The sequence below is a fragment of the Chironomus tepperi genome, unplaced genomic scaffold (genome assembly GCF_022539635.2).
Source record: "Chironomus tepperi strain 1889 unplaced genomic scaffold, CSIRO-AGI_Ctep_v1 contig_323, whole genome shotgun sequence".
Lineage (NCBI taxonomy): Eukaryota > Metazoa > Arthropoda > Insecta > Diptera > Chironomidae > Chironomus > Chironomus tepperi.
This window is the reverse complement of record NW_027226445.1, coordinates 86152-107430: the sequence shown is the minus strand read 5'-3', so window position 1 is coordinate 107430 and position 21279 is coordinate 86152. Positions and strand designations below refer to the sequence as shown.

General features: G+C 29.1%; 1 protein-coding gene and 1 non-coding gene across 3 annotated transcripts in view; one reads left to right on the top strand and one right to left on the bottom strand.

Moving 5' to 3' along the window:
- Eip78C (Ecdysone-induced protein 78C) overlaps nucleotides 1-21279 on the top strand; it is a 42420-nt gene that overhangs the window by 11058 nt on the left and 10083 nt on the right. For both annotated transcript variants that reach the window (XM_070643713.1, XM_070643712.1), the window contains 3 exons: nucleotides 6758-6886; nucleotides 6941-6978; nucleotides 7098-7239. In XM_070643713.1, the coding sequence (XP_070499814.1) occupies nucleotides 6758-6886; nucleotides 6941-6978; nucleotides 7098-7239 (309 nt within the window). The remainder of the gene's footprint in view (nucleotides 1-6757; nucleotides 6887-6940; nucleotides 6979-7097; nucleotides 7240-21279) is intronic.
- TRNAL-UAA (transfer RNA leucine (anticodon UAA)) lies at nucleotides 6455-6538 on the bottom strand. The gene has a single exon. It is a non-coding gene; the product is annotated as a tRNA-Leu (tRNA).

Below are 21279 nucleotides of genomic sequence, written 5' to 3'. Positions count from 1 at the left end.
CATAAATACATTAAATGCTAAAGACCAATGACCATGAGCATATACATCATTCTTTCAGAATTATGTTTTTTGTTAGTTTAAAATTTACATTTAATGTATAGATGACACGCAACAAAATGTAAGGATATTCGCTTCCTAAGAATTTTTTTGCGGTATATATTATTTCTTTCTGATATAACGTGACTTACATTGAATTTTTGGTGTACACACGTATACAAACTTCTCAACTCCAAAAACACATTATGCAAATTAAAATCTCTATCTTGTTTATGTTTGTGGGTATATTTTTGTGGTTTCTTTATTGTTGATTATCTGAAATGCAAGTAATTTCCATTTTTTGGTGATTCCTTAAACGAATGTGCATTGAATTCTGATTCAGTAGTGGCTTTACATATATGTATGTATGCATTGCATTTAAACAATTTTCCATAAGAAAAACAGCGACTTGGCTTCAAATGACAAAGTCCAAAATTTACATTGACCATTGTAATACAGTTCATATGTATGAGACTGCCTTTTTTTCTAAATATTATTTAATTTCTTGGTGCTATAAGAAGCTTTAAGACTGCTTTCATGTTTTCGATACATATAAACTCAAACTAATTTATTATTTAAAGCTTAATTTATATTTTATTGGATCAACTTTTTTTTTTCAAGAATGAACAAAAAACCGAAGAGCTACAAAAAGAAGTAACGAAAAGAGAAGCGAAAATGTTTTATTAATTTTTTTTTTATTATAATGATGTTGATCCCTTTCCAATGTTCATTTCTCTTGTTTAAAGTTACACATCGAATGAGGAAGTTTGACGCTCCGAGTATATATACATTTTTTTACCTTTTCAAGTTACAATTGCATTCTGTGATTGTAAGACACGAACGTATGCAAGCAGCATACTCTTTTTACGAACGTTTATATTGGAAGAATAAGAAAGATTTACGATTTTTTTGTTTTCTTAATAAAGCCGGAATTTAATTGAATACAGTGCAGGTTTTAAAATGAAGCGATAAAAATCGCAATAGTTGAAAATTATGTATTTTCGTGATACGAAATCATCAATTGGAAATATAAAGAGAAAATAGCGCATATACAGATTCATTGAACTTCACATTTTGTTTCCTTCTCATTTGCCAAGCCCACAGTTCTCTTGCTTTATTTCAATTCTTCAGGCATTCAAATTTCTTCATTCTGTTATTCAATAAATCTCCTTGTGCCAATCTTTAAATTGAGAATTCAATCAACGCTGCTACACGATTTAATATTTCATGATTTCTGCAACAGTTAGGCTTGCAAAAAAAACTGAAGAAGTTATGCTTTAAGACTTAAGAATTTATTTTGATGGTGTTCAGAATAAATAAGATAGGAACCTTAAGCTTACATTTACAGATATATCGCTTACTTAAACGTGACGTTTTAAAATTTCCTTATATGGATACTTTGAGACATTTGAGGATTAATTGATTCAGCACTGGAATTAAAAAGTTTGAATAGAAGAAAAGTTAACAAAAGGTCGGTCATTACTGACGTCTGTCTAAAAAAAGGATTGAAGAATCCCAATTTGTGCAAAATAAGTATGCGCTGAATTATTTCAATCAACTTAATCATCAAATTTTATTCTATATAACTGTATTTAATATTTATAGAACATCTTTATGCTATAAAAATTACTTGCTAAAGTGTGAAATGCCAGGATAAAAATTGATGAGATCTTACATAATGGATACATTCATGTTATTGCAGATGTGAATGAAAAGATGACCCAAGAGGATATAAAGAGCATAAAAATGATCAATCTTATGATAGAAGAGAAAATAATGAGGACATGTCCCATTTGCCTTCGCATTGTACAATATTTGTTATAGGATCCTTTTTCTACTTTATTATTCGTTTTCATTTTGTGCCTTGTTATTGATAAAGTCTTCAACCTTTGGGAGTTAAAAGGCATATTAAAAGTTATTGAAAGGTCACTTCTGGCTCATATTTCAAGAATTTTAAATTTACTGCTAGCAGTCTCTAATTGATTTCTAAATTCAGTGACGTCGCTCCATCAATTAAGAAAATGATTCATTTGTCTTTAGCAAGTATACAGCATTTAAAAAGTATCAAGCAGGAAACGTATTATCATTTTAAAAGTACTGATTGGAAACTGTCAATGACATTAAATAGATGATGAAAGTATATGTAAATAAATAAGATCTTAGCATTTATGGAAATGAAATGTCTGTAGAGCTTTCATATGCAGATTTAAAGATTTCTTATTTCACATTTTTTGCGCAGTAAATCGGGATAAATATTCCGTCTTTTTTGACTACCTATATATTTAATAAGTTTTCATAATTCAAACTCCCAACTAATTTTAAACGAGACGGATCATTAAGACACAAAAGAGTCAAAAGATTACAAAATGAAATTTAAAGTGAAAAAATATAGTCACAATTTTGGATGAGACTTAAAAGTATTTGACTCTTAAAAAATACAATAAAGCATATGCTTTAATTTGCATTACAAAGAGTTTGTTTGAAAGATTAAAAATAAGTACATCGCAACAAGAAAATGACCTGACTATACAGAAGCTTCATAATCAATTTAGACGACTATCTTTTATAATGGCCAGAGGTTAATCCAGAATTTTTGGAGGAGGAGTTTATTGTATAGGTTGTGAAAATTTAGATATATTTCAATTGTATATCTCTAAAATCCATAACAAATTGAAGATATTGTCCAAATAGTGGTTTAACCCTAAAACCATCCTTGGTGCACCCCTGATTATGACCACATGAAAAAGGATAATACTATTATAGCTTCATATCAAATTAACTATGTTGAACCATGATATTTCATCGTCGTTTTCTAATTTTTCTTTCTTATTAATATTTTTCTTCTTTGTGGTTCATTCACGTCAATTTGTAATAAATCTTTTTTTCTTTAAAAACCAGCCTTTCCTTTTCGACGCAATAAAGAAAAAATCACAGTCATTCTTTGAGTCGAGACATAATAATAAGAAAGAAAATTAAAAACGAGAAAATGATTTTCATCTTTAAAGCTTGGAAAGGAAACCCGAAATATTTTGGAAGCTTTTCTTTTTATGTTCTAATTGTTATTAAATCAGACTTAAAAATGAAAAATGATACACTAAGTATTTTAGTTAAATAAATTTAAGTAGTCCTACGTAAGATACCAAATTATTTGCGTAAATACCAAAATTACAGTAGTTATGATAAGCTTTTAAATTCCTGAGAAAATACAAAAGTGAGAGAAAATGAGAGATGAAAAGCATCTTTATGTGTGTGTAAGGAAACGAATATCAGAAAACATGTAAAGAAGAAAAATCGTGATTACGTATAAGGGAAACCCAGACTATGCTCTGGGTAATTTGTTCTAAAAATGCTCTCGTTTCTCTCTCCTTGTATTCTTTTGTTTTCTTTTTGTTGCTGCACTGTCGGTTAATATTGAATTATGGAGCAAGAGAGAAAAGTTGAATGTCATGCACTCTGTCTGTGTACACATATTTTTGACTGTATATGTAGGAAAAAGTTTGTGATGGCTGTGTCAAGTTCATAAAACGTATTAGCTTTATTTTACGATTTATCGTTCTGGAAAAAATATTTTCTTGTAGATATTGTAGATATCCAAGATATTCTTTCAAAAATATCGCTTTTAATTGAATATTTCTTAGTTTAGAGGATACCGAAATGGTCGAGAAATATGTAAATTATGTCTTTAAGTATTTTTGCATTGGAGTTCTTGATTTAACTAAACCTTGAACCCCATTGAACTTATTAATAGTATTGATTACCCGAGCGACACAATTATTAACGAAGGTGGACCGCTTTTGGATACGGAGCCTTTTTTGATCTGTGTCGTTCGGCTATTGAATGATAATAAATTAAAAAATGATGAAGCTTTAACTTATCTAGACGAAATAGTGACGGAGCTTTTTTTTTTTGTGTCGGAAAGGGTTAGACGCATTTTTAAGGTTGACAAATCGTTGAGTTTAGATAAGATTCTATCTCAATTCATCTTCTCTTGTTGATACTTTTTCCATTACATTTGTTTAGCTTCGAAATTGCAATTTAAGGTCGAGTCCCAAAAGTTATGCGAGACCTTGAAATCAGAAGAAGCTGATTCCAACGTTGTTAACACAATAAAGAGCTGCTCACTGATTACGCAACGTAAAATACGAATTTATTTTTGTTTACACTGGTTTAAAATGCCAGACCAGAATCTCCACTCTTGTTCCATAAAAATGCGAACGTAAAGTAACCTGTCCCGTAAGTAAAAGTAACGATATTAAATTAAGTATGATGAACTTACTAAGACTCAAGAATTTGATTTAAGGACTAAAATCACCCAATTATGAAAGCAGAGTTGAATACTTATGAACCAAAAATCTAAGAAAAATGTGTTAATAAGTCACATTTACGCACTTGCTCATACTGTCGATGGTGATGTTATAAAACGTGAAAAGATTTTCTACCTTTTTTTCATTTTTATGAAGCCTAAAAAAGCTTTCTTCTTCTTATTCTATTCCAAATGCCTGCTACTTCCGAAGGCATGAGCTTCAAACTCACATTTTTTCACAACTGTCAATGTAAAGGAAGAATTTTATGCGTTTTAAAAGTATTTCTTTATATTTTTTAGCTAAGTAAATCTGATCTCATCTCAGTTTATGTAAGGAGTTTTCTTATTACATCTACCTTCTCTTTTACGCAATACAGCCTATATGAAAAGGCAAACGACCTCATCAAGTACATTATTTATAAGTTTTCTTTTCGAAAGATGCTTGAAGGTGGCTTTTATTGATTAAAATTTTCACTGCACGCGTAACTACCTAAATTTTTCTTAAACTTCTCACTTCATAAATTTAGATTTTTAAGAAATTGTTTGAGCTTTTTAATTTTAGACGAATTTTAGTATATTATTTGGGTATTATCAAATTGTATATTTTCATTAAATTCAGTTTAAATTCCTTCGTTTTTCTAATTTTTCAATTCCTGTTATCCATTTGAAAATTGATGTTCAAAAGTCAAATCGTAATTATTAGTTATTAATGTTTCCTGGACTATACTCAAATCATTCCATATTCCAAATTTTTAAGAAGTCAATGTCAAGACATATTTTTGTTGCCAACCCAACTGAGTGACATAAATGAAGTAGGTCTCCGAATGGCTACCATAAAAAGATGCATTTTATTCGAAATTAATAAATGTGTCCATGACAGAGTTTGTGTCGCTCGGTTGTGTCAAATTAATTCATTGACAGTTTGATCATTGCTTAAGATTAATAGATAAACTATAATCGGCAATAAACTTACATATTAGATATTTGTATTCAATAAGTGTATGCGAAATGATGAAGAAAGAAGAGAAAATTTTGGGAATCTTTGTTTACGAATCAAACTGAGAAAGAAAGTTCTCTCACATTGAAAAGTTTAGGAATCGCTGTTGTAAGTGAAAATATAAATAAATATTTATCAAATGTGGAACCGACACAATTGTTTTTAGATGCTTTTAAAATTATAATACAACTGTAGTAATACATGTATTGTGTGCTGACATCCAGAATGCTATTGGTCAGTTGAATTTTAGATTTCATTAGGTTATGAAATTTAGTTAAGATTAATTCATGTCGAACTTGTTTTAAATAGTATCTTGAACGATCCAATAGGTCCACAAATAAATTTTATCTCTGATGTTATCAATTTGATACTAAATAAGTCATTACTAAATTAGTAGAGTACATTCTCTTTTTGCAAAACTAGCTTTCGCACTAATTGAACTCCAGTGTAAAAATAAGGAATATAAATTAAACAAAGAATTATTATCTAGCAGCTTTCGGTAACTATTGCGAACAGAAAGAGCTAATGGCATTCAGACTAAATGAACCTTTGATATTTATTTTCTCCATAATTTGAATAATGCATGTGTTCGGAACGTGAATGCTATTATTTCTCATCCACCCTTTTCAACTTTACTTCTATTTTATAAAGCAGCGCCAGCATTCATATATGACCATAATATACTCTATTCTTTACTTATTATTCCAAACTGTTGACGACCGTTCCACAAGATCATTCTAAAAAAGCTACATTCATTAAGTTACCGTTATGTGATATATATCTATGTGTACAGTAAGACTATGCAGAAGATAAAGAACTTTGTAGGAATAGGTTAATTTTCTAACTTTATGTTCTAGAACCATTTTTATATCTTCATTGTTTCTATTCTTCATCTACTTTTCATTCTCTGCCCTGCTTTTTGTTACAGAATACAAAAAAGTGATAAATACAGAAACAATGAGAAGCGGAAAATCAATAAATGTTTTGTTTTTAAATATTGTCTCGTGAAAATAAAAATTAAATTTGTAAGCTTTAAGTTATAGCCTTAAGTTTTTATTGATCATGAAAAATTGTTGACGTTTTGTTCAAAAATGAAAAGTTTTTCAAAAAAAAAATAATGCAAGGTGTGGGGTTCGAACCCACGCTCCCATACGGGAACCAGAGCTTAAATCTGGCGCCTTAGACCGCTCGGCCAACCTTGCTATCCGATGATTTGTTTCATTCTTGCAATAATCTTTTCTTAATTCCTTTTCTGGATATCTTTTAATTTAAATGCTTAAATTTATATTAAATATAATTTTAATTATATTATAAATTTATCTGTTATGAAGTCTTTATGCTTAAATTCTCTACTATAAATAACACTCAGCTTTTGTTCAATAAAATGGATAAAAATATTAATACACACATGTTTATTTCAGAAAATCAGCCATTTTCACCAACATCAACAGCAACAGGAACAACAACATCAGCAGCTGATTCAAACTCAAGTTCATCATCGAGCACAAAAAGTTTTGTTGCCTGCAAAGTCTGTGGTGACAAAGCATCAGGTAAAGTTGAAGTCTTTTGAATTTTAATCTTAATTAAAATCATTTATTTAACAGGATATCATTACGGAGTTACTAGCTGTGAGGGATGTAAGGTGAGCATACAGAAAAAAAGATAAAAAAAAAACGATAGCATCACATGCAAATTTAGAAAAGATGTCTGATGCTGATTATGAATAAATCAATCACATATGTAACAATATCATTTTTACAGGGATTTTTTCGTCGCAGCATACAGAAACAAATTGAATATCGTTGCTTACGTGATGGTAAATGCTTGGTAATCAGACTGAACAGAAATCGATGCCAATATTGTAGATTTAAAAAATGCTTAGCAGTTGGAATGAGTAGAGATTGTAAGTATCATCAATGACAATGCATTATTTACATTATTAATGTATGCATAAATATAAGCTTTAAATTAATATTTCTGCAAAATTCATTTAATATTTTTTAAATGCAAAATTAAGTTTTGCATATTTATGCATAGCCTAAATCTATAAATAAATATGCATTTTAGAGAAATTATACACAAAAATATGAATTTTACCATTCAAATATTTAAAGAGGAATGGTCCCCATTTTGACTCAAAATATCGCCAATAAACAAAATACATAAAAATTGAATTTTACATTTTTAACTTCGCAAAAATATTGAAAATGTCGCAAAAAAGTTGATTGCATCAGTAAAACTCGTTTCTTTTCTTTTTAATCCAATCTGTTGCATAACATTGACGTTCGTAAAAATATTTTTTTGCGATGCGATAAGAAATTCAATTCTACACTGATATCATTAATGCTTTTTATGTATTTTTTAACATAATATTGTATTTTTGAAATATGCTCCATTTGGCAAACATGCATTTGCGATATCGCTAAACAATCAATAATTTATAACATTACAGTTTTTTTCACTTCATAATGTTCGGCTGATAACGATAATATTTTTTGCTCGCAAACCCATTCACTGTTCGGAAGCAACAATATCAACAAATTCTCGATTTTTCAAAATTGACCCTAGATACATCTCTGATCAGAAGTTTTCAATTAATTTTAGTTTATTGAAATAAGAAATTTTAAATATTTTATTTCTGTTCTGAAGTTTTTGTCATCTGATCCTGTTCACATGAGTAAACAGATTGAGCTGATTTGGTCGTTATGAGAGTGAGGACATAATAAAAATAAAAAAATGCTAAATCAATTTCCTTTGAAAAGTTTCGGCTAACAAAATCAAAATAAATGTAGTCAAAATATACTTTTACATGCATTAAATGACTAATTATCCAATGACTATTTGAATACTTTAGTCATCACGTAATCATGAACATCGTCTGTCGATAATATCATTAATTATTAAGTTGTATTGACTAGTAAGGAAATGGCTATTTTAATTGTATTTTGCATGCGTCTAGCATTGAAATATTTTGTCTCATATGAAGTCTAATGACTTCACTAGACTTACTCATGAATTAATAAATTTATTTTATTGCATTTTAATTGCGCGTACCTTACGTTTTATAATGTATGACACATTATTTATATTATAATATAAGCACAAAAATTGCACCAATATAAAAGAAAAGCGCGCAAAGAATGAGCAAGTCAAATCGAGTGCCAAGGTGGTGATTTCGATGAGAAAATATAGCAAAACAAATGCTATAGAACGTTTCATTGATGTCAGTGACTTATAAAACTGTGTGAAGCTTAACGATTATTTTTATTGGTGTCTTTCTGCTCTGTACTTTATGTCCTTGAACAAAAATTCTCTTTTTTAAGATTTAATTTATCTAAAATTCTTTAATTTTTGGCTTTATCGTTGTGCCAAACAAAATATTCTAAATATTCAACCAATGCAATAAGATTTCTTACACACAGAGATAAAGCGAAGTGTCATGCGATTAACTACAAGTGAAAAACGTTGCATTTTTCGGTGTCTGTCATATATATGATATGAATTTTTTTTTTCCTCTCTGATGTGCGCTTTATTTGCATGTAAAATTGGCTTTGTCAAAAGAATTTCATTTTTTATATATTTAATTTCATTTTTTTTTTTACAAAAAGGCATATATGTATGCATAAAAAAATTATTGCGAGGCGTGTGCATGTATTTCAATAATGTTTTGGTGTATTTTGAGAGTAACTGACTGTACATATTGCATTCAGATGAGATGAAGATAGAAGGAAAAAAATTGGAAAATTTACTACACCAGCCAACAATGTATCCCACACGAAAATATGAATATGTGACACAATATCATCATTTAACGTCAAGTATCGTTTAACTAAATGCATTTGATTGTTTAAAAATTTCTAATAATAATGCAAAAAGTATATTCTTGTGGGCGAAATGAATGAAAGCTATTATAAAACTAGATTTCACATCGATCGTATAACAAATATGAAAATTGCAGTGTACAATTTTGCATTTCTTGCATCAAAAGTGAACTTTCATTTTAAACCAATATTTTCTACAAATAAAGAAAATGACAGATAGTAATGGAGAAAGGCAACAAACATGTGGGATCACGGGTATCCGTATATGATATCATTCAAGCCTATAAGTCATGGACACTGTCGACTTTCTTAAATTGATACCAAAATTCTTCTAAAATGATCATGTCAAGTAAAGATCTTCCGGATTATTTTAGACAAAAAAATGTAAACAAGTGTGTCTATGCCTTATTTACAGTCCCACGAAAAGTAAATGTATTCATATTTGCACAAAATTACATTTAATCTTCTTAATATTAGTGTCATTATTGTTGTTTATTTTGCTTTTCATTGAACTTCTCCTATTGAATTACAAGAGGTCGTCGTTACACTTTTCCTCAGCTGAAATTCAACTCTTTCAGTTAAAATAATAAGTAACAAACAGATGAGCATTCATGTGCATTTTTTTTAATATGTCAGCATATACTGCATTCAGAATATAAAATTATATATCATTGTAATTTTGTCCCGCCTGTTCTTAGCACAGTGAATCTTTCACTTGTTAAATTTCATCACAATCGTACTTTAACTTTTCGTTCTAAAATTGGCAACGCTCTGAAAGTAAGCTTTTGATCGGATTATTACAGTCACAGTTACAGCAAATATGAATGTCGTTCAGGAAAAGAAAAAAGTATTTTTTTATTGATGAAAAAAAAAATAAAGGGCAAAAATCCGAATGAGCAGCTAGTCGAAGAGAGTGAAAAGGTTTTCATTAACAATTATTAATAGTTTTTTTGACGAATGCATTTGTCTATAACAGTGATGGACTACCTGTGAACCGCGTTATAATATTTTGAAATGCCGTGAACTGTTTGTCGTGTAGTCTTGGTCGATGCTTGCTATAAAAGTATGCCGAGAAAAAGAAAACTGATCTTAAATATGAAGTTGTTTCAATCCTGAGTGGCACACTAATTAAAAGAATTATTGATACTTACTAGGGACAAAGGACTTGATTCTTCTTCCTTTTATAAAACTCCAAATTGAAATGATTCTTAGAATGATTGGTTACCGTCAGTTCATTGAACTCTTAACACTTGTGTCAATTTTCTAGCTTGATATAATACATCACTAAATCGTATATAATACAAAAGGCTCTCCTTGTTTTCTAATTTAATAGTTCGTTCCAAATAATCACTGAATTTCGCATTTATAAGAAAATAGTCGAGTGTGTGTACTAAATAAACATTTTTGATAATACAAAACAAATTCATTTCATTCTTCTTTTTATGGGTGCGTCATATCACTTATGTGTGCTTTTGCTATTTATTATATTTTCCTGCGTCGATTAAAATGCGTACAGATACAGCAGAATGTACAAACAACTCATTTTTTAGAGTTTGATAAAACGCGTGCAAAAAAGATAAATTAATAAGAGTGATATAAATTTTTTTGCTCGAAAATGGAGTCATTTAAGCATTTTATTATTTAATGATAAATTGTAGCTGATTAAAATCCATTTACAGCTTTAGAAATATTAAATTACTAAGTTTAAGGATAGTAAAAGAAGTGATGCAATTCTATTTTTATGGCAGACAAAATAAATCAATTATAGAAAGCAATCAAGTCATGTGATCCAAACGACATAATTATAAAGCTGACTCATTTATGAAGAAAATTTGAAATCTTGTCGAAAAATGTCGAATTCAAAAAGACGAAGGATTATATGACAGACGAACGAATAAACAAATATATTAAATGAATTTACATATATATTTGCTAATATAAGTGCAATCGTACTAAGTCAAAGAAGAAAATAAAGGGAAATATATAAAAGAAGAAGGAAAGCTGAAGTGGAAAAAATATAATTTGCTCAATGTTATGACTAAAGTGTGAATATTAAATATATGTATATCCATGTATATGAACAACAAAAAAGAATATGGCGTTAAAATTTAAAAAAAGAGATTTCCACACTTGAGAGTTCATTGCATTTTTACTCTTTTGAATGTCACTTATTAACACACTCATCAGTCGTCACTTTTGGCTTGGCATGTACAGTGAAATCTTCATTCTCCTTGCTTCTTTCTTGAAATTTAACTAAATGCTTACTGTTGACTTTACGTTTAAAATTCTTACATCTAATTCAGTAAGTACACAATGATTTATTACGTAATCTCAGGCACACATTTGCACTCGAAAAAGTTATTTTTGACCTTGACTGTATAAGCATCTTAATGCAGAAAAAAATAATGATTTCAAAATAGCAACAGTATTGTTTCATTTTTTGTTTGTTGTTCTTTACACTTCAGATATACGTTAACTTGTTTCTGTATATGCCTTCACTTGACGTATTTTTTGAATGACGTTAACTTATTTCAGAAATATAAACCTTTAACAGATGAAGACACGTTTTGTATTAGTGTGGTCTTATGGATCTAAAATTTGTATTGTATGAACAATAAAATAAATATTAATATTAATACGAGGTCAACGCAAAGGGAAAATTGATGAAGAGTTAAGTAGAACATGGACACAAGATGGGAAATCTTCCAAGAAGGACAAACATATAGAAAGGCAATGACAACTCAATGTTCACTTTTCAATGGCAAAAGTCTTCTCATCTTTTACTTTTCCTCAAATATTTAATTTCCTTTGGTTGCTTAAAATATTCAATGATTTATTTTTATACATCTGTTTGTTATCAAAAATCGTATGACCTACCTAATAATATGCAGTATTTTGTGCCAAAATATCCATAAAGAGTTAGTTGTCCCACATTATCGTACGAAAAAAAAAACTTTAAAAGTGCACAGCACTACGTACTCTACTTTTCTTTCATTCCATCGTTCCTATAAACTACAAAGTACGATAAACTCATCTATTTCACACAGTTTTTTTTTTATATTTTATTTTATTCCGTACATTCACCCGGGAAGTTTTTTTTTATTATTTTATTCGAATTTCTTTTATATTTTTATTTTTGTTTGTGCAAAAAGATATTCCATGTGTGGATTAAATAACACATAGCATACATAATAAAATAATCGCGAACAGAGTTCCAGTTTTTAGTCATAAATGTATTTCATGCAGATTTTAGATTTGTAAAATTCATGAGTCAAATGAATTATTAAAATTGTACACAACCTATATTCCTATGTACAATTTCATAAAGTATTCGTAAAGACAAGGAAATACTATCTAAATATAAAATTAGGATGATTTAAAAGGTCAAAGAAAATTGTCCACTCTGACATATTCAAGGCTTTCAATGCTTCGTTGTACTAGAAAAAAATTATCGTTTTGAAAACGTAAGTCTTCTTAACCTTGAAATGAAAATATACAATTTACTTTTTATTTGCTCATCGATTCTTTCTTTACTTCTGTGTGTATTACTATTTTGCATAATTTTCAAATTGTTATAATTAGATGCGTATAAATACAAAATGTACAGTTATATGTTCTTTCTATACATTTGCCGAAACAGTTACAGGTTGCTAGCATTTCTATAGTAGCTACTGAATTTTTTTAGCTGTAGTATTTAGAATCAATTATCAATTTTTGTATCTTTTTTGACCGAATGAAGGAGAAAGTTTTCAATAATATTTAAGCTAAAAGTCAGTTGCATTTTTTAGAAGAAATAAACCCACACAGAAGTAACTTCTAAAAAGTTCACAAAGTTTATTGAAATGGAGATTTTTAACTTTTTAAAAGTTTATTGGTACCATAAAAAGTGAACCTATGGGGATCACTCTATGCTGAACTTTCTATACCCGTTCGTTTTGTTCTACAGTTGCTGAAAGCATTAAAGGAAATAAACTCTTTTTATTATTTTATAGAGAAATTATTTTGCTCGCTCAAAAGAAGTCAATAAACTTCTAATTTCCGCGTGGAAAAAATGTATAGTTGAGGGAAACTTTGAACATTTCGAAACAAAAAAAAAGAAAGAAAGAAATGAAAAGAAAAGAAAGAAAAACATATTTCAGACGATGATGTCGATGGCAACGATGAAGGAAAAATTTTCTACACGAGTCAGAGAAAATTTGAGAGATTTTTTATTGAGAGAAAATGAGAGAAATATATGAACTAGTGTGAGAAAAATGTGGAAAGCTCAACGAAGCTCGTCAAATAAAATTGAAACTGTAAAATCACCAAAAAAAAAATCAATGTGCAACGTTAGTCAGTAAATACAGTTCATTCGACTTATATACATAGACTGAATTCGGCAAGTGGACGAAGAAAAAAAAATATATTTTTTGTTAATTTTTTTTTTTTGGTAAATAGAAAAAGTTTTAAATTTAAGAATTGTCTTCTTGTTCTTACCATTCATTCCAAACGATCATTGACGACTGTCGAAGAGAGATTTTTTTTCAATATATATATACATACATAATAAATGAAATAATAAGAAAGAAAAGCGTTTTTACGCGTGTGTATCTTTGCGAAGGCCGTGAGCCGCTAGAAGAAGAACAGTTAGTTACTATATTCTTCTTATTCTTCTATCATCATCATCGCCATCATTATCATCATCTTCCACATTTTTTTCGCATTTTTTCGTCTTTCTTTTGCTTTCTTTCTTTTTGTTACTTTACTTCATTGTTGTTGTTGTTGAGAACTTATCGTGATTCTCTATTCTGCTGCTCGCTCGTATATATGTACGCCGAGTGGAGTGTGTGTAATTTTTCGTTGATTATTCATTTACTCACATTTCGCTCAGAAAGCTACAAATATTCGTCGAGTGCACAAGTGCCTGTTTGCGGTCTGAGTCAGTCTTGCTTGGTGAAATACGGATTTTTTTTTATAAAAGAAAACAAATAAAAAATAAAATGTGCAATTTTGAATGATATATAAACTTTTAAAATTTTCCTCATTATTTCGAATTAAATTTTATTTAGAATGAGACAAATCAGAAAACATATTGAATAGTGAAATATAATAAAAATAATAAAAAATGGTGTAGCAAAAGTTAAATTTTAGATAGATCAGAGGTGATAATATTTCAATTGATAATTTCAAATATTTTTTTGATCTAAATCCAATAATATTCGTCCCAAACTTGTTTATACAAAATTATTTTAAATACTACGAATCGAAATAAAAAAATAAAAATGTGTATTTAATAAATAAAAAGGCGACAATAAACTCATTTGTTCAAATGATTTATATATTTTAACAGAAAAATAAAGAAAAAAAAATATAAAGAAAAAGTGAGAGAAACAGAAAATTGAGTCGAGTCTCGTTACGCGTATTATATGTGTGATTTCATGTGAAATAAATGATTGTACTGTGAACTCTTCGTGTCGCACATGATGATGATGATGATGATAGCTCGACAACAGTCAAAATTTTAAGAAGAAGAAAGTTGAAGAAAAGTTTTTCGTGCTAAGCAATATTTTCTTTTTTTTTGTGGCACATTCGTACAGTTTAAGCACATTGTGAAAATTATTCAAGTCTTAATTGTGTTCAATTAATTAAAAAAAAAAAGAAAAATTGATATGAAAGAGAAATAATAAGTTTGATGTATATGTGAGTGTGAAACACTCTCATACTATAAATGCAATGAAAATCTCGGTTAAATTGTCTTGATGACCGAAAAAAAAGAAATAAAATTACCATTAATTTTAAGTTGAGACAATTTAGTGAAATTATATTTAAAAAAATTCACCAGAAAGTTACCAAAATTTTCATTAATTAAGCGATTCAGTTTTTTAAAAAATTTCTGTGAAACGAAACTAATTTTAATGACAATTAATTCATAAAACTTTGTTGATAAATAGTTCAAACCCCATTGATAAATCGTGAAAAGTCATAGTTTTCATTCAGTAATTCAGTGAATAAATTTACCGTGAAATTCAATTGATATTCTAATGGATGTTAAGTTAATACAGTAAATACACTGGACCTTTAAAGTAAGATATTTTTATACTTATTATTCAGAAAATCTATTTAAAAATATATACTTTTGAGCTATTGACCACATAGTTTTTCAAGCCATAATCAAAATTAATGATATATCCAATTAGAGTCCGGGAAGATTTCATCTCATTCTGTTATTGATTTTCTTTAGTTTGACCTGCTGAAACTGTATTTTGCATAAACTTTAAAGGTTTGTGAACGAATGTAGTCTATTGACATAGAATATGCAGTGAAGAGAGAATCGGAAAACTACATTTCTCTTTGATTTACAATTATTTTTATTCTCTTTAATGATTGGTTGTGACAATAAGGAAGTGTAACTATACTGAGATATTTATATTCGACGTATTTTCTTTTTGCAAAAATTAATTTTAATTTTAGTAAGACTTCTTGACACATTCAAGGCCATTTTGTCTGGCTATTTAATTAGACATTTCACCGATACTTATTTGGTTGTATGAATAGTAAAATTGTCGTTTATGAAAATTCCATAGCTACTAATAGTGATACACACAAAAAAATATGAATCGTGTATTAATAAAAAAATTATATTTTCATGCCAATTTAACAGTCATTAGCCGAGTGCATTTGAGGCCATAACAAAAAAAAAAGAATTCAGGCCGTGCACGATTTTCGAAAACTCTTTATTTACGATTGAGCAGCAGCAGCAGCAGTAGAATGCAAACACAAAAAAATACATACACGCAAATCAAGTAACTAAGAGAAAGACAGAGAGAGTTAAAAAAAAAACAAATAAAATGAATAAATAAATTTCAATAAATGGAGACACACATGGCTAATTAACGCCATTCGGGAAAAATTCTCACTTAATCTCTTTCCTTCGTATTATAATATTATATTTATACAATCACTCGACACATTCAGAGAGGCGATTATGTGTTGATGCCTTTTTCACATACAAAAGCATCAACAGACTTACGGGACATACAAAAAAGGTTCTTGACATCGCTTTAAAATGTATATAAAATTTTGAACAATTTCCGTAGAGGCAAAATATACATAAAAAAATTTAAGAAAAAAATTAAATTCTCATCTTCTTCTTCTTATTTTTCGAATTCCTTCAATTATTGATGCGGATCTCAACAGCTAACTTTGTTGCTGAAACAAATTTTAAGGTGCGATTACATCTTCAGATTCTCATAAAAACATCTTTCAAAAGATCTAGTTTTTAAGTTTATTTTTATCAATTTTTTAAGCTCCAATTTTCGTGTTGACAATTGAGCTTTTAAGGATACTTAATGAGAGAATTTCTAAAACTTTTTGGAATCAAATTAAAAAGTTTTTTTTCCAACTTTCATCATGCTTGCCTATTTATCAATCTTACTGTCTGTCTGCTAACCTAAAAAAGCAATTTCGTACAGTTTTTTGACCTTTAGAATCAACAAACTAGTCAATTCAGCATTTTTTTATTAATGAGCATTTGCTGATGACTGTGCACGTTTTTGAACTTGAAATTGAAACGAATATCATGAGATGGAAATTTTCAATTACTGCTTAGTAATTCCCTGCTTTGCAAATTTCATTTTTAGTCATTAAATTACATGCAATTGTCAATTTTTTGCCAAAAATTTGAATACATGTGGATGGAAAAATTATTCATTACATCTCATATTACATACCTTATGTTAAGTATCGAATATCGATGAATTTCCTATTAAAAGCTATGATAATGCTGATATTCAGAATTAAATTATTACATTTTTACGCAAACGCATTAAATTTGACAAAAGACAGAATAAAAAGTAAGGAAAATGATTAATATTATCTCATATAGTTCAACGCAACTGATTTCGCAAGTTGAAAGATTAACGAGAATTTGCACAAGCTTTCGTTATGTGCGTGATTACAATCGAATTGTAGTCTCAAAATATAAACGAAATTTTTTTTTTTATTTTTCTCTCAATTTATATTTCTGTGTGTGTATGTATGTACATATATGTAAGACGTAATTGAACCGTAGTTCTAATAATGTCTATCGATTTTGATAGAGCAAAAAAAAAACTTTTTCGCCAATCGTCAGCAATTTAATTTTGAGTTTTGTAGAAAAAAAATCAGTTTTATGCTGACTGTGCGTATAAGAATTATGAATTTGCTGGTATTTTTAAAATGTCAGTCTATTAAGAAAAAGATTAAATTTACGCGTTACTCTTTCTCCTCTCTCACAGTCGCTGAGCAGTCATAAGTATATTTTTCTGCGTTCATGAATAATTTTCATGGGCAATGCGAAAAAAGTCGTAAGAAGAAGAATCTTTTAATGTGCTCATGTTTTCGTTAGTCAGTACATACATAGTATATTTCTCTTCTTGATCGTCATGATGAATCATCAATGAAGTCATTGGAAATAGTCAGAACCCTTTTTCTTGCTTTCGCTTCTATCTAATTTTAGTGATTCATGTATAACTAGAACTGATATAAAAATAAACCTCAACTTGATATCTGAATTTAAAAATATATTTTTGTATATCCAGAAGATTCACGCATATCAGCTTAGAGATAAATTCGCAAAATAAATTTTATCAATTTTTTAATTCTTATGATTCTTCATGGCTTTTGCCTTTTGTTTATATGATAGCCTAAATAAACTTTCCGTTGCTAATTTCAATCGCTTTATTTATTTTTTCACTAACCTCAATGTTGCATGAACCAGTGGCCTCATACGATATACATTTCCACTTTATTTGCTTATAGAGTTTTTGAATATCCAAAAAGCAGTTCAGCAATTCAATTGTTTCATTCATTCCATGTGCGCTCTCAATGCTTCAATGACTTCAATTAATTGTCGTCGTCTCTCTTTAATTTTATTATTATTATTTTTGTTGCTATTTTTGTGCTCTACAATCTACAGAAAAACACAATAATTTTAGTCGGATTATTTACCATTTGAAAATAAGAAAATTGGAACTTTAAAAAAGAGGCGAAACGATAAATGTTAATCAAATTATGCAATTAGGTCGGTCATTGACTCGTCTATTATATTGCACTCAAAATGTTTTTAGTTTTTAAATCGAGTCAAAGCAAAATAAAAATATAAAAATGTTATGCGTGAAATCGGACTCAAAATCATCTCATACAAAACTGACCAAAAAAGATGGAATTCGCGAAATCTGTTGATGCTCAAATGGTTTTTTTTTCTTCATATTTTTTTATATATAGATTATATATATTTGCATGCATATGAATTTTTTTGGTTTTCATTGTTAGTTGATGCTGATGAGGTTTCACCTTTTCGCTCTCTTCTTCACAAACAAAAAGCACACTAAAAATTATTGCATTTTTAATGAGAGAAGGCTAATAAAAAGCCCACCTGAAATAATAAAAAATTTCGCCATATCGCAAACTGAAAAAAAATCACACAAAAATTTATGCGCGAAATCTCAAGGCGAAAATTCGTTGAACCGAAATGAAAGTTTTTTTTTTATTGCTATGTATAATAAAATCTTTTTTTTTGTGTGTCGAGGGAAAACTGTACGATATTTTCAATGATAATTTCACGATATCTATGTTTAGTCGTCATAAAATGTGGCCGAAATAATTGGAGAAAAATATATCCTTCTTATTTAATCATTTTTTTACTAAATACTTGCTGTAGATATGCAATATTTACATTTTGATTAGCACTAAAATATTCACTCAACAGAAATATTTCTGAATTGAAAGATTTCAAAGAAACGCGAATTACAAAGTTTTAAGAATGTTGAAATCATAAGAATAAACCTTTAAACTTAACTGATCGCACTAAAGAATTGAAAAAGATTTACTGCAATAAATAGACAATCCGTTAAGCACATACGCACCGTTGCTCAAAGGCCTTGAGTTCCAACGACTTTTCTTTTATGCGATCATCATACTAACGAGGCAGTTCATCGCACTCGTTCAACGGTGGTTTTTTCATCATCTATTTACGTGTCTTTCATTCTTATTTCTAGCATCAAAAATTTTTTAGAAAAAAACACATAAAATCTGACCGAAAAAGAAAATCATTGGCACAATTTTTGTGTTCTATTTAGATGCCTATATAAAAGTGAGGCTTTTCAGATTGATAATGTATTTGACAGTTGATAAGAATTTAATTTTGAATAGTTTGAAATATTTCAATTCAAATTGTATAAGTTGAGCCAGAACTCGAAGTCGGCTCGACTTAATTTCGAGCTCTGAGTGGAACTAACCCAGGAACTTTTTTCATTTCCATCTAGGGAGGACAAAAAAATATATTTTTGTTGTCTGTTATATGCAAGAGAATTTGGAATAAACAATCTAATTTATTATAAGCAGGACCTGCTGCTGCTCATAAATTATCTACTTAAAAATCAAAAACAAATTTAGGAAAAAGGTGTAAACAGAGCTATTAATGAATTCAAAAAAAAAGTCCCCATAGCGTAAACAAGTAGTGTTACAAAAGCTAGAAAAGGGAAGAGATTGATGGTATGCAATAGAAATAAACAATGCGAAATTGTGCTGCTGTGAGTCAGGGACATGGCGATTGCTGCATAGTTCATTCGAGACCTGATTTGAGATTCGAAAAAAATAAAGTCACGTAACAAAAACAACAACAACAACAAACTAAAATGATCATTCAACATACAAAATTTTTCTCTATTTTTTTAATAATTGTGCTATGTTTGCACTTGCTGTGCTTGTGATGGCTTTTTATGCTTATGTTGCACTCGTTTTCATTCATTTGTTCATTCATATATTTATTATTGAGTCGTGAACATAAAAATAATAATTGTACTGAAAAAATAGGAACAACTCAACTCGGTTGCTCATATATTGAATTTGATATAACGCGGGTACTGTAAATGAGAACGGCAGATACTTAAAAAACAATCCGCGCGCAATAATGTCTCCAGTTCATATGACGTGCATTGCTCTAATTAACGTGAAAATATGAAACCTCTTCGGCTTTTTTCGAATAAAAAATTTTAGTGCCTCCACGAGTAAACTATAAATACATATATGTGGATGTATTAATATATGCTCGTGCAATTTTTAGTTTGCTGAGCGAAGCAAAAGCAAAAAACAGAAATTAGCACATTTTAGCACTTTTTATTCACTCATGAATTTTTCAAAGTTCATTACTTGATGAATGACTGGAATGTGCGCCGTAGGAATCTTACGTAAAAGATATTAATTATGAATGCAATAGTTTCAGCTTCTTTAACTAGTTCAATGAACTTTAGTTCCATTTTTGCAACCTCAACATAAGCAATGGGAAAATAACATTTTGTGAGCATAATCCTATTAGCGTGGAGATGAAATGAGAATAAATTGTACAAGCACATGAAATTTAATCTAGGCTTTCAATGTTTTAGGACAAGTTTTTGATACAGTCTTGATTACATTATATTTTCTATGGTTTACAGCATCTTCAAAAGTTGTAGTATTGCCTTTCTTGTCTAGAAGGTATAAATACAGATATTTTCCCATTTTACATGACTGCACTTTTCATGCGGAATTTCCTCAACAATCTCAGCGAGTCAACTCTCATTTTACTTATTTTCCTCTCTCTTCCATGCTCAAAATTACTCTAAAACTCCATTACAAGCGACATGCACATTATACAGTTGCAGACATGAACTTATTACTTACCGTTGTTGAAAGGGAAAAGTTTCTTTCTTTTGCTTCATAATGCGAAAAAACTTCTCATCGAGTCATTGCATTTACATAATGAAGATTACGTGTGCACAGCACTTAAAAGATTTTAATCAGTATGCTCTGCAAAAAGAGTTGATAAAAAATGCTGAGCACAGGTTTTCAATAATTTGGCTAGAAAGAGGCGACAGTTTAATAGTTAAGCATTATTATTCTAAAGTTGCTCATTAATCAGGTTGTTGGAAATCAATAAACACTTTTGCCACAAATAAAAAATCAGAACAATAACCTGTATTTATGCTAAAAGCATTTATTAAGCACATGGGATGGGGAAGAAATATGCTGAGGTTAAATTCGAGACCGATGAGTGGGTGATGACAAATTTTCGTGTGCATTTGCACCATTGTCTACGATAAATTTTATGTTAATACATAAAAATT